The sequence below is a fragment of the Pseudonaja textilis genome, chromosome 1, assembly GCF_049901715.1.
Source record: "Pseudonaja textilis isolate UNSWEBS1 chromosome 1, rPseTex1.2, whole genome shotgun sequence".
In the NCBI taxonomy this organism is placed as follows: domain Eukaryota; kingdom Metazoa; phylum Chordata; class Lepidosauria; order Squamata; family Elapidae; genus Pseudonaja; species Pseudonaja textilis.
The window spans coordinates 173368459-173381525 of NC_141990.1; the positions used below are offsets into that span (position 1 = coordinate 173368459).

A 13067-nucleotide genomic window follows, 5' to 3' on the forward strand; every position below is an offset into this window, starting at 1 on the left:
CAACTGGCAAAATAATCAACAACTTGAAGATGTGTAATTTCTTAAAAAGTGTAATCTGGGTCCATGCAATTGCTTTGTTTATTTTAATTTCTTTTCTGGGACTTTTTTTTAAAAAAATTGTCTGAAGGATACATTTTGAAAAATGTACTTCATGTTGACCCAACTATAGCAATTACTTTACGGGAAAAACCTAATCTTAACAGTAATTCAAAAGAAGCTGAAGTATGCATTACAGAAAGAGCCTGGGGTTAAATAGAAAATATTCAATAAGTACAGAAGGGTACTAAAAAGCTGGTGGAAGAATTTTCCAGCTTCAGTCCCTTAGCACCAGTACTTAAGATAGGAGTGATATGATCTAAGATAGGCAGTACCAATTTCAGCAGACAATAGAAATTCAAACACAGAACTAGTTCAACCTGGTATAAGGCAGCAATGTATCTACACAGTCTATACAAGCAGAAAATGACATCAGGGGTAGGGGGTGGGCTTTTAGAAGATTGACAAGTTAGGAAACAAGATAAAGGTTTACTTTCAGACAAGCCACTTTTAGACAGCTTCAGGGTTGTAGGAAAATTGAATCAGTATTCAGATATTCATAAATTAAAAAAAACACTTTATTTATACTTTATGGACCATTTATTGGCTTTGCAGAAATAAAACAAGATACTTCTGTAATATTTAATGTACAGTTTTAAGACCAACTGTTGCATAATCTCAACAATTGTAATCTAAGGTGTGAGAGTGCAAAATTAAGTGTAAGCTATTTGCATAACTTTGGTAGGTAGCGATTCTGAGCAGTAGTGTAGTTTTGAATGTTTCATTCAGTAATGGGCAACCTAATTGTATCTTGCTGTTGGACTAGCTCTTTTTAATCTTTATTCAGTAGAGTTTATACCTACTAATCATGGCTTTTATGCTATGGCATGATCTCAGCACAATAAAAGATATTCTGGAGCAGCGGTTAGAATGCAGCATTGCAGGCAGGTCTAGGACAACTCACCACAGCCAATTTTCCATGGTCAATTCACTATGTGATAAGAGTTAAACCAATATCAGAAATGATGAACAGAATCATTAAAGAAGGGGTGGAAAAGGAGAACAAAATGAAATGACAAAAATGTTATCATTATTTTAAATAATTAAATTGAATGATTGTCCCATGGCAAGTTGTCCCATTCCATTGCAGGCTAACTGCCCACAGTCTGCAGTTCGATCCTCATGGGCTAGAGGCTGACTCAGCCTTCTATTCTTCTGAGGTCAGTAAAATGATGACCAGATTGTTGGAGGCAATCTATTGACATTAAACTGCTTAGAGAGTGCTATACAGCATCACAGGATGGTACATATTGCTATTGCTATTCTGGATCTAACTGCTGAAGTTGAGAGACCAAGGAACAAGAACTATGACTATTGCAAGAAGCTTGCAGTTGTGCTACTGTTGGAATTCATTCAAGCATTGGGGTTTTCTTCTTTAGTTTCAAGCAGTATAGGGCAGTGATCACCAACCAACAGGCCAGGAACCACTGGTGGTCCATGAGAAAATTTTGGTGGTCTGCAGAGAAATGTCACCCCCAAAACAAAACATTAATTAAAGGAATTAATCCAGGCTGCACGGGAACACAAGGCTTGCGTCGCTTGCATTATGAACAACACAAGGTAGTGAGGGGAGGGGGGGAAAGGGCGGATGGGGGGAAACTTGCCCCATTCATGCCACGCACCTCGACTGGCCACCTGTTCTGACCCAAGCCTCATTCCAAGCAAACAAAAACCAAGCAGAGATAAAAGCAAAACCTTTTTAATGCGTCTCTGAATTCTATTCATTACAGTAAAAACGCTATTAAAACTAATTGTCCCAGATAAGATCAAGGCTTGCCAAGGTTGTGCAAGGCTGCCAAGAACACTAGATTAAATTGCAAGGAAATATTCAAAACCAAAAGTCTCCAAACACAAACCAGGATAGCCCAAACTTCCAAGACTTGAAGTGCAAGAACTTCTTTGCTTTCTGCAAAGAATACCACTTCTGAGGGCTGGCTTTTATCCCTTAAGGGAGGGGCCATCACCTTGCAGCCTTACTCCCGAGATGCCAGTGCTGCTGCAGCTGCTCTTTCCTTCGAGCAACCCTGCACACATACATACTGGGCAGAGGCTCCTTGGGGTCCTCTGCATCACAGCTTCCAGCCTCTACAAGCTCCGAAGGCAGCACTCCACTCTCTGATAGCCCTGGCCCCATTCCTGCATCAAACACAGGCCCCTCATCCAAGTCCTCACTCTCCAAGACCTCAGCCATCTGCCCCTGCTGCTGGTGAACCACCAACACCACTGGGCTGCTTTCCGCTTCTTCTTTTGCTTTTGGCTGCACACAAGGAAAGCAGCAAAAGTCTTTCTTTCTCACCGGCAACCTCCACCAGAAATGAGTCTTTGGGACCCTGCAAGGCATCCTGCTCCAAGAGGCTGTACTGGCACGACAAGTCTCACAAAGACTCATTTCTGGCGGAGTTTGGGGGAGAGAAAGAAAGACTTCTGCTGCTTTCCTTGCACGAAGCCAAAAGTCTGTCTCTCTCTCCCTCCCTCCCCAAGAACGGAGCTGGACATGGTATCCAGTGATCCAAATAAAGAATGATCAATCGGTAGGAAAACGGGGTGGGGAATTTTTCCGCAGACTTTTTTGGGGATTTTCCCAGGGTTTCTGGTCCGCGGGATTTAAAATTATGAGTTTGGTGGTCCCTGAGATCCAAAAGGTTAGCGACCCCTGATATAGGGAGTTTAAAAGGACATTTCCATCCAGCCTCATATAAGAAAAATAAAGTCTACTTGTAAATTCAGAGGATTTAAAACTTCAGGTTTTCTTGGATGGATCTGATTTTTAGGTAGGTTTCAATTATTTTAGGTGTGGCTATAAAACAAGCTTTCAATGCTATTACTACAGCATCCTCCTAGATAGGTTATTTGAGCTGGGATGTAGTAGCACTGTACTATGGTGGTTTACTGCTACTTGAATGTCCAACTATGCTGGGGGATTACCATTCTGCATCATCACAATTGGGCTATATAGTTCCTTGGGGTTCCATTTTAGCTGCTAATGTTTAACATCTACAATTAGAGTAGGTCATCCATTGAGATGCCATCAATATGTGGAGATAGATACCCAACTCTACCTCTGATTTTCCTCTAGGAGAGGTAATTGCTTGGACAGGGTAAAGGAGTGGATGAGACTCAATAAACTGAGACTCAATACAGACAAGATTTGTTGATGGTGATTTTGTCCTGCTGGGTGGTACCCTGCCTGGCCTGGAGAGATCCACATTTACCCTTTAGGAGCATTTTTGAAGTTTGGAGGTGATTCTTGATCTATCATTGTCAGAAGCCCAAGTGGCCTCACTTGAACAGCTTTGACTAATTTATCAACCATGACCTTTTCCAAACAGCCTCGCAATGCTCTGGTAACTTTTTGGTTGAGTTATTGCAATGTACTGTATGTGGAGCTACTTTCAAAAACAGTCTAGAAATTTCATTTGGTTCAACATTAGAGTGGTTAGACTACTCACTGCACCTGGTTGATATGATTATGCCAATATTTCACCATCTACATTGACTGTCAGTTTATTTCTGGATCCAATGCAAAATACTGGCTTTTGACTTTTAAAGACTTCAAGGCCAGGGATCCTCAAACTACAGCCCACGGGCCAGATATGGCCTACCAAAGCAATTAATCCAGCCCACGTGGGAAAAAGCTGCCCTGCCCACATCGCCCCACCTACCCGGCAGCCCCCACCCGCCTTCTAGAGGGCGAGGCAAAAATGGGACACAGAGGCCGTGGGAGGCCATTTTTGGTCTCCCTGGTCTCCAAAGAGAGGGATGGGGGAAAAAGACACAAACACACACACACAAACAGAAGTCCCTCACATCCCCCCAAGGCAGCCACGTCCCTTCACTAACCTGCTTTCCACCCCCAGGTGCATAACAAAGTTCAATTTGTGTGTATTGTTTAATGGAATGCTAAATTGGCCATGCCCACCCAGTCACATGACCACTTAGCCACGCCCACTCAGCCAGTCCACCCCAACAGTCTGAGGGACCATGAATTGGCCCCTTGTTTAAAGGTTTGAGGACCCCTGCTTCAAGACTTAGGATCTGATTATCTGAAGGAGTACTTTCTGTAGTATGTACCTAAATTGGACCTTAAGATTTTCTGAGGCCCTCCAGATCACCCACCAAAAGAGGAAAGATGGGTTTCTACAAGGGAGGGCAATTTCTGAGGATGTTTCCCCCGTTAGACTCAACTTGCATTAATGTTATTTCAGTGTCACATAAAGTCCTTTTTAGTTTCACAGGCTTTTAAAACATTTCAATTATATTTTAACATATATTAATTCACATTGTTTTAGAATGTTATGACCCCCTAATCCAGGCTACCTGGATTATATGGTGTATTTATGTAGTATTTGATTTGACTGGATATGTAATAACTCATATTGTATTCTTTCTCTCTTTTGGTGTAAAACACTCTGATAGTTTTGACTATTGGGAATTTTAAAAATTTAAATAAATAAACAAACTACATATACACTGAATAAGTATACTGCTTACTTTTTACAGCAGACTTGCTACTAGAGCTTTCTCTCCACACCCTTTTCCAGTTTAGTGCTAGTTATATACATCGAAATATCTTCCCAAGTAATTCAGATTTACAAGGAGAAGACTACTCAGAAGGAGAGCCAGCCCAAGATTTCTTGGTCAAAACATGGCTAGATAAGATCCCCTACTGACTACTGGTAATTCTTGAAGTTCTCATATTCTATATTGAAAAGCATGGCAGTTTACATACAACAACAACAAATATGCATTACCTTAACCAAGTGAGGTCTGACTAGTGTAACAACTGATGTATATCTTTCCAACACAGGAGGAAATCCTACTTCTAATTTAGCTTTGCAGTATCCTGAACGTTTGGATAATATGTCTGATTTTTTGCACCAAGGAACAAAGTTCTTGTATTCGCTTACAACAGCTACCACATCATACATTTCTTGCATAGAATACCTAGTAAATAATGAAAAATGGAAAATACAGTTATTAGAGATATGCAGTTAAAATATATTTTATTTTTCTCCTTCCCTTTACCGTTCCAATCATTCTACAAACAAATATGGAATTTCAGCTAACTTTCTCACACAAGGTTATACTTCAAGGACACAATCCTCTTGTCACTCTAGTATTTAATTGCTCTGAAACTATTCATACTTTTCCTCTGCACAAGACTTAGTCCCGTGGATTTAGCAGAAGCCAATGTAATCCTGTGTATGCAATACTAGCCTTTAAAAGAATTCTTATTTTAATTATACCTCCTCTCAGCCTTGACTATTTCCTTATAATACAAGGATATTAAGGATTATTTAGAGTATTTTAATTCCAAAAATTAAACATAATGGGTGGAAAGTAGAAAATAGAAGCTAGTAATCAAAACTTTTGCAAATTGTGTTTGACTTCCTTGAAAAGGGAACGCTTTAAAAAAGATACAATAGTAGATCTTCTGCTGATTAAAGGGAATGGCAAACATTTGGGCCATAATTTTAACTCATTATTGTACATGGTCTTTGTTTTTATTCCCCAAAGCTATTAAAGAACCTTAAACCAATCTTCAGAGTGCATTAAAAAAGAAATTTGAGAAAAAATGAATTTGAGAGCTAAAGCAGGTAGTAAATAAGCATTAACTTTTAAAACTGTATATAGTTCATTTCTTTCATAAGCCAGTATGAGACTCTAAGGCAACATATTTAAAGTTGTGGACTGCACCCTGACCAGCTACCAGAAGAGTGCATCAATAGTAGAGGTAGTCTGTGAGCCAAGACCATAATAAAGCCTGCTCATCATATTCATAACTTGTGATGTTCATAAAGCAGGTTGGTCATGTGACTGAACTGAGTTTATGAACTTTTTAGGTGTGGTCATTAAATGAACCAATGGTTTAACTCCACTTTTCGACAAAACTTGTAAAACACAGTTATGTGACTATGGAACACTTAAAATAGTTGTAAATCTAGCCCAGTTGCCAAATGCCTGAAGTGTGGTCATGTCACTGCGGGGCAGAACTGTCATAACTTTGAATCAGGTTTTCAACACCTCCCAGGTAGGCACATTGGAACTATTAAGTTCCTGTCCTGCTATCCCTAATGCAATACAGATATACATACATTCACATACATCTCTGGAGAAAGTATAGCATTTTCTCCAACATCATGTGACGGGGCTGCTTCAACAATGTTGACAAACCTACCCAAAATATATTGCTAACTGATTGTATGGGATAATACACTATACTACATTGTATATACCACCATACCATATCATTATCTCAAGAAAAGGACAATATATCCCATTCATAAATAACTAACAATGATCTCAAACTAGAATTATGTTGTAAGCAAAGAACTATAAATCCTGTATTTGCTTCTGCAAATGTAGAGCTGCCATAAAAATTATATCCTGTGAACTTTAATCCTGTTTATATATAGGACTGTAAACTTCTCAGAGTGAATTAACAACAGTATATATTTAAAAAAAAACAAATTAAATAAAATTTAAGGAATGGTTAAATTAAAATGTGAAATTAAAGAATGAAATAGATAAGCATGAACTTTAACTATATAAACAATGTGAGCAAAGGCATTTGAAAATGAGAAAGACTATTCATCAATGCAATCCATTAGTATCTACTTCTGTGTACTTGTACAATGTATTTTTCTTATACAAACCCTATAATTCTTCTTTCTGAATATTCTTTCCTTTTGTTCACGAATGGTGCAGCAAAGTTGAAGTAAGTCCTTCTTGGAAAGGCACAATTTTTTGCTGGTATTTGTGGCAGTGGTGCTTTGCTCACCAATATTTCCCAAGAAGTCAAATGCCTGGAATGATTTAATTTTTTTCATCAGAACAGCATCTGGTTAACACAATACAGATGAGCCAACAAAATCAGAAAACAAATAAAGAGTAACACAAGGACAATCAGACTCAGGATTAGGTTAACTTTTTATGCCTTGGAGAAGCTAAATATATCTCAGTCATAAGAGAACCTGGCAACAGTACAATATAAAGGCTGTCCCTCTTAAAAGTTGGCTCTGAATCAATCTGAGGCCACACACTACTCAGTTCATATATTTGAAAAGCAAGTTTCCTGTCAGAATGGCAAGCATCAAATATATTGAGCCTTTCTTCTGGTTATAAAACATGACTCAAGTGGAAAGCTTAACGTATTAATTAATTAAAGTATTAATAAGAGTATTAATTTTTTCTCTTTTGGAGGGTCTTAGGTTTTCAGTGAGGATAGGGTATACAAATACAGACTGTTAGAATGATAACTACCTGATATATTTTAAAAGCCTTCTTCCTTTCAAATATTCTCTGGCACTTGGCAGCATATTCAGCAAGGCATGGGTCCTCTATTATAAATAGTTGTTCAGTTAACATTTTCTTCCATAGCCATATACTTCATTGAGAGAAATGCTGCTTGCTTAGATTTAGCTGTCTCTATATTTCTTGCTAATGGTAATCTTACAATAAAATATTATATCGACACAAAGTTCTGTTCCTGCAATAGCATTTCTACCAGAAGTTACTATATGTCTTTAAAACAGGAGCAGGAAACATTTTTCAGTTTGGGTCCTTGCCTTTCTGCCCTGACTGGAAGGTATTACACAAAACAAAATCTAAAAATTAGGATATTTTTTTTTTACAAATGTAAAGGAGGATTTTAAAGGTCAAATGGATGCTTTAAATCTTACTGAAATACAACAAATATAAGGACTTTTTAATATTTTCCCCTATTCATTCAGGGAAGGTCCTGGGGCTGTAACCAATTCACAAACCATAGGTTGCCAGGTTCTATTTTAAAAGAACTCTAGAACTCTTTCATTCAAAAAGAAATTGCAGGAACCCTAATCTTAAAAGCAAATCTGGATGGGCATGGAAAGGCTGCAAAGTGAAAGGAAAACCAACCATTTTCACTTCTGCTGACACACTGGAATCTGATTTGACAAGTTCACTCAGTTATCATATCTCATACCTTACTTCCTTCACAAATTGATTAAGAAGCATATAAGTAGTAATCTTATTGATTATATTAATTCTAAAATACTTGCAAAGGGTCAAGGAGAGGATGAGATTTAATTTATTCTCCTGATCTCAAAGATTCTAAATGTTATGCCCCAATCAATATTAAATATACTAGTATTCAAATATGCACTAAAATTATTCAAACATGTTGAAACTAAGAGTTTACCATATCCAATATTTAATCAGAGGTATATCATTTAACGTTGCTTCAAAAAGGCACTAGCGGCATTCCTAATTTCAACACAAAAATCAAATAGTGAAAATTATACAACTTAAAAGTAAAAGACAATAGTTTAATGTCATTTTAACTAATAAATTCAAACCATCTCTTTAGTATTCCTCTTAATTGCCTACACTATTGTTTGGAAAATTAAACAGAAACAACACTGACCAGAACAGCCAATAAACAAATTTGCCAGGCCAGTTTCCAAAGGAGGTAAAGCAAATAATTTAAAAGTGGTTTCATTTTTGCAGTTATTGAAGTTGTGAAACTCTTAACTAAATCAAAGGCTAAACTTTTATTTTCAATCACAAAAGTCTTGATCAATCTGAACTGTAACGTTAGAATCAAGAAGTCATAAGAGAAGTTAAAAATGGACTTGACCTTCCTCAATTAGCAAACAGTTTTATGTAGGAGTTTAAAGGATGTATTTCCTTGATCAAATGTAAGCATAACTATCTTTGAATCATACCACAAATAAGCATTCCAAATAATATTTTTTTCTGCTTCTGAGATTATGAATTATAATTCATAAATAAAAAGGAAAATTTTGCAGTAGAAAGAGGAATATATTTAGTAGGAAATGTTTACCCTAGCCTTCACTGTATCTCAAGTATCAGTTTTGGAAAAATGATGTCATCATGATGATTATATGATGTTATGTTTGTATCATTTTAGTCTCTGAGGAACAGCTGTAAATAATGTAGATAAATTAACAGTAGCAAGAAGCACTTACTCCATTTCATTGAAGATAAGTAATTCTAATGACTGAAAATGTAGATTACTATCTAGTTTAAGAGGGTGTATGTGTCTAGTTTAAGAGGATGTTCAGGAAGAGATAATATCTCTGGTGGAGGGGCCCTTTTTAGGACTGATTGTTCACCTTTGATACCCATCTTGGGATGGGGACAAACAATAAACAAGAGTTTGCATGCAACTCACTGTTGTTATCCAAACAAAGAAAATACTAATTATACCCATCTCATTTGTAGACATAAATAGGACACTAAGATAGAAATTTTTAAATGCTGCAATTTAAAAGAACCTGAAAATGTGAGTTGTATACTTTATTCATCTTTAATTCAAGCATATATTATCCCAATTGTGATTGTAGTGTTTTTAAATGTTGACTTTCATATATATATACTGATTATAATATATTAAGTTATGAATTACCGGAAACACAGGAAAAGTGAAGATCATTACTGTCTTCATGTGTGCCAATGCACACAGCAGGAGTAGATAGAAGAAAAATATAAAATTACTGAGACTTAAGTTGCTCAGTAAAAATGGGAAAGTATGGTATATTCTAAGATTACATATAAAATAACACTCTCAAAATATCAATTACTATATTTTACCATTCTAAATCATAAACCATTAATATCTGAAATATCAATCTTCTAATTTTGTTACAATGCAAAAAATAAAATTTTGTTCTTCAAGACAACCACTGTGTTTTCCAAACTTTGTGTTGAGATGAGAAATACCTAATGGAGAGATTAATACAACATTTTATGAACAGATAAAATCTTGAGAAATGGGAACATCCATACCATCATCAATCAAAACACAGGTGAGTAAGAAAATATCTTTACTTTGATAAAAGACTTAAAATAGCAAACTTTTCCCTATCTTACCAGAGTAATCTGATATGGAAAGAATTGCTGCTTTACTTTGCTAAAGTATTCTAATGTGTGTGTTTTTTTCCAGGTGCTAGATAGGTTTTAGGACTAATTTCCCAAAGTATTATGATTAACAAGTATAAGGAAAGCAAGTGAGAAAGTGTGATTAAAGCTAATATTTTTTCTTCAATTGTTAAAATCATTAATCATTACCAGACTCAAAAGATTAAATTTGCATACTCCAGATTAAATTTGCATACTGAATTACAGATTGTCAGGTATTTCAATGCAGGACATTACATAATGTTTTCCCTGCCAACTGACCCACCTAATTCTTACAACTGACAGAGAGCAAAGTGAGACTTAGCATATATGGAATAATTTATAGGAGGAAGAATCAATAAGTAAGAGTCCAAAAATCTGGAGCAACCATCAGTTCAGCCATATACTGAATGTGTCCAATAGCCTAGTAGAGTTATACCATATGTAGCCAGCTAAGAAAAGGCATACAATACTTATTCATCCAATAAGAAAAATAAGAAATGCCCCTTTCCCCGTGCTATTCATTTAGAGGTGCATGGAGAGTCTAAAGATTATGCCAACACTCTCTCAATGCTGGTCTGGCTTACAGTTCCTAACTACATATTAAATGGACACAGCAAAACAAAACAAAAAAGAAATTTAAGCAAGTCAAAGTTACAGATAAGAAAGTTAGAGATATAACTTTGGCTACTGTTTTCCTATTAATAAATATCATAAAAAATCAATTTGATGTAATTCTCTTGATGGCTGACTAGCTAACACAGAGTTAAGTATCTGCTCTTGATAATCAAGGCAGTTATAATACATACAGCCTTTACTTCTTTCAAATATAACACTTTTCAATATGAATTATTACCCTTGACCGAAAGTATGCATTTTCTAATATATTCCTTATCATTTTCAAGTCAGGGATTTGAAGGGTGGATAGAGTTTTTAAAATATCTAATGTTTTGGAAAAATATGAAGGTGTTAAAAGGCTCCAAAGAGCAAGAGCTGAAGGACAATATTATGTATTTATTCTGCTTTAGAATACTGTTGCTAGCATACAACAATATACAAGTGTAAATAGCCAGGTACTTCATAGGTAATTGGATTGAAAGAAGTAAAAAGGAACTCTACAAAAAAGATACATCATTTAGACCAGTTCAAACTTAGAAGACTTAGGGAAGATGGAATTTTTGTCCCTTTATCAGTGAAAGGCTAAAATGATGAACTAAACTTAGCATGAACATGTATTAAAATATATAATGTAATTCCCTTATAACATTTATGAGACATATGCATACTAATAGCACAGTTGACTAAAAAATAGATGACTGCCCCTAAGACCACTGATACTTTCTACAATTAATCAAGAAATTAAATGTCATAGGGATAGAGAAGATATCCAATCTGTTCTATTACAAAAGTGTTTATTAATATTAGTACATTTTAGCTGGAAATCAACAATAATCTGTCATGGCAAACAACGAAAGTCTTTTTTCACTTCTGTTCTACCCATCACTCATTATAATAAAGATGGCTATTAAATTGACAAAATTAGGTATAGGAGCATAAGATGAATGATCTCTATAAAGGCCCGAGGGTTGCCCATCTGTGGATAAAAAAAAAAAGCTGGTCTCCCGGCCTTCTATTCTGGATCAAGGGCAGAAGGTGGGGGGGAGAGGGGCATCAAGCTCATCAGGAGCTCCCCAATCGCGGATCCTGTGGCTTTTTCCGAGCTGGTGGACGAAGTCCCAGGAAGGCAACCGCGCCTCGGTGGGACAATCGAAGCGGGCAGGAACTCTTTGACAGTGACGGGTGGAGAAGGAAAAAACGAAGACGACGGGAACCACCCTAGGCGCTCGTGACCAGGGTAAGCAGTCTCGGAAACCGCCGGCGGCAGCAGACCCGTTTAGCCGCCCACTCAATCTATGGGACGCCCACCAAACTTTCCTGCCCAAGCCGAGAAAAGTGGCGGGTGGCTGGGATCTTGGGGTGAGGGTGTCTCCAGCCAACCTGAGCTCCCTCTCGCCGTACCTGAGGGCTACTCTACGCGAAGGCACTGCCAACCTCTCCACGAGAGCCTTGCCAAGAGCCCGACTGCTCCGCGCCATATTCGACTTTCGGCGGCGCCTCCAGCCGCCCTCACTGCCCCATCCTACTCTGACTCCCTCCGCCACCGCCGCGCCTCAACGGCCTCCCAATACCTGTCCACACCTCCCTCCCAGATGCAGAGCCAATCGCGTGCGAGAGGCACCTAACGCTAGCCTATCAGCGCAGAGTTCTATCCAAACGTCAGCCTTCGGATTTCACCGCCTCCTTAGATACTATGGTCTACTCCTTACTCTCTTCCTTTCGGCCCCAGCACGTGATTTACCGGACTCGCGCAGGAGATAGAGTTCAGGGCGTCGGGGCCGCGCCCGATCACAAGACTTGTTACCGGGGTTATACGAGGCCCTCGGGTTCGTGAATGTTACAATTGGCGCGCGATTGGCTATACGAAATGCCACTCGCTCGCCCTTTTCAGCGACGTAGCTTGAAATGCCAGTAATATTAGAAAGGCATGCGGAGAATTTCCTTGTTATTCTTCCTCCTATTTAAATCATTTCTTGGTAGCAAAATCGCTCTTAAGGAAAAAGCTGCTGGGTTTGACAACATGGCTTCTGCTTTCTTTTTCCACTGAGGAGAACTAAAGACAATATTTTGTTTCCCGGTTGACAACACAAACTAGTGGGCTGTGTTAACCAGTAGTTAAGGGGTTCAACTATGGAGTCTTTGGAACCCTCTCAGCTAGTTTTCCTTTTCATTATCCAACTAACATCTTCAGTTAGCCAGGAAATGTCAGAGGAGTTGGGAAAACCCAGGAAGCTCAGGCGAATTTCACCAAAACAAGGTGTATTTTTTTTAGAATAAAATGAGATGGAAGGGACCTTGGAGTTGGAGGTCTTCTAGTCCAGCCCTCCTGCTGAAGCAAGAGAACCCAGTGGTAGGCTTCAAATTTTTTTACTACCGGTTCTGTGGGCGTGGCTTGGTGGGCATGGCAGGGGAAGGATACTGTAAAATCCCCATTCTCCTCCCACCCCACTAAC

At 38.0% G+C, this 13067-nt stretch overlaps 1 protein-coding gene across 4 annotated transcripts in view; it reads right to left on the reverse strand.

The window, feature by feature from the left end:
* COQ10B (coenzyme Q10B) overlaps positions 1–12211 on the reverse strand; it is a 15439-nt gene extending 3228 nt beyond the window's left edge. Inside the window, exons 1-5 of one of the 4 annotated variants that reach the window (XM_087919752.1) lie at positions 12016–12203; positions 9506–9819; positions 7360–7436; positions 6753–6902; positions 4848–5040 (exon numbers count right to left, since the gene is read on the reverse strand). In XM_087919752.1, coding sequence (XP_087775878.1) covers positions 4848–5040; positions 6753–6902; positions 7360–7436; positions 9506–9544 — 459 coding nt within the window. In that variant the 5' untranslated portion in view covers positions 9545–9819; positions 12016–12203. Of the gene's footprint in view, positions 1–4847; positions 5041–6752; positions 6903–7359; positions 7437–9505; positions 9820–11994 lie in introns of all 4 variants that reach the window. The other 3 variants (XM_087919753.1, XM_026696861.2, XM_026696860.2) reach the window with 3 other exon arrangements.
* Between the last annotated feature and the right edge of the window lie 856 nt (positions 12212–13067).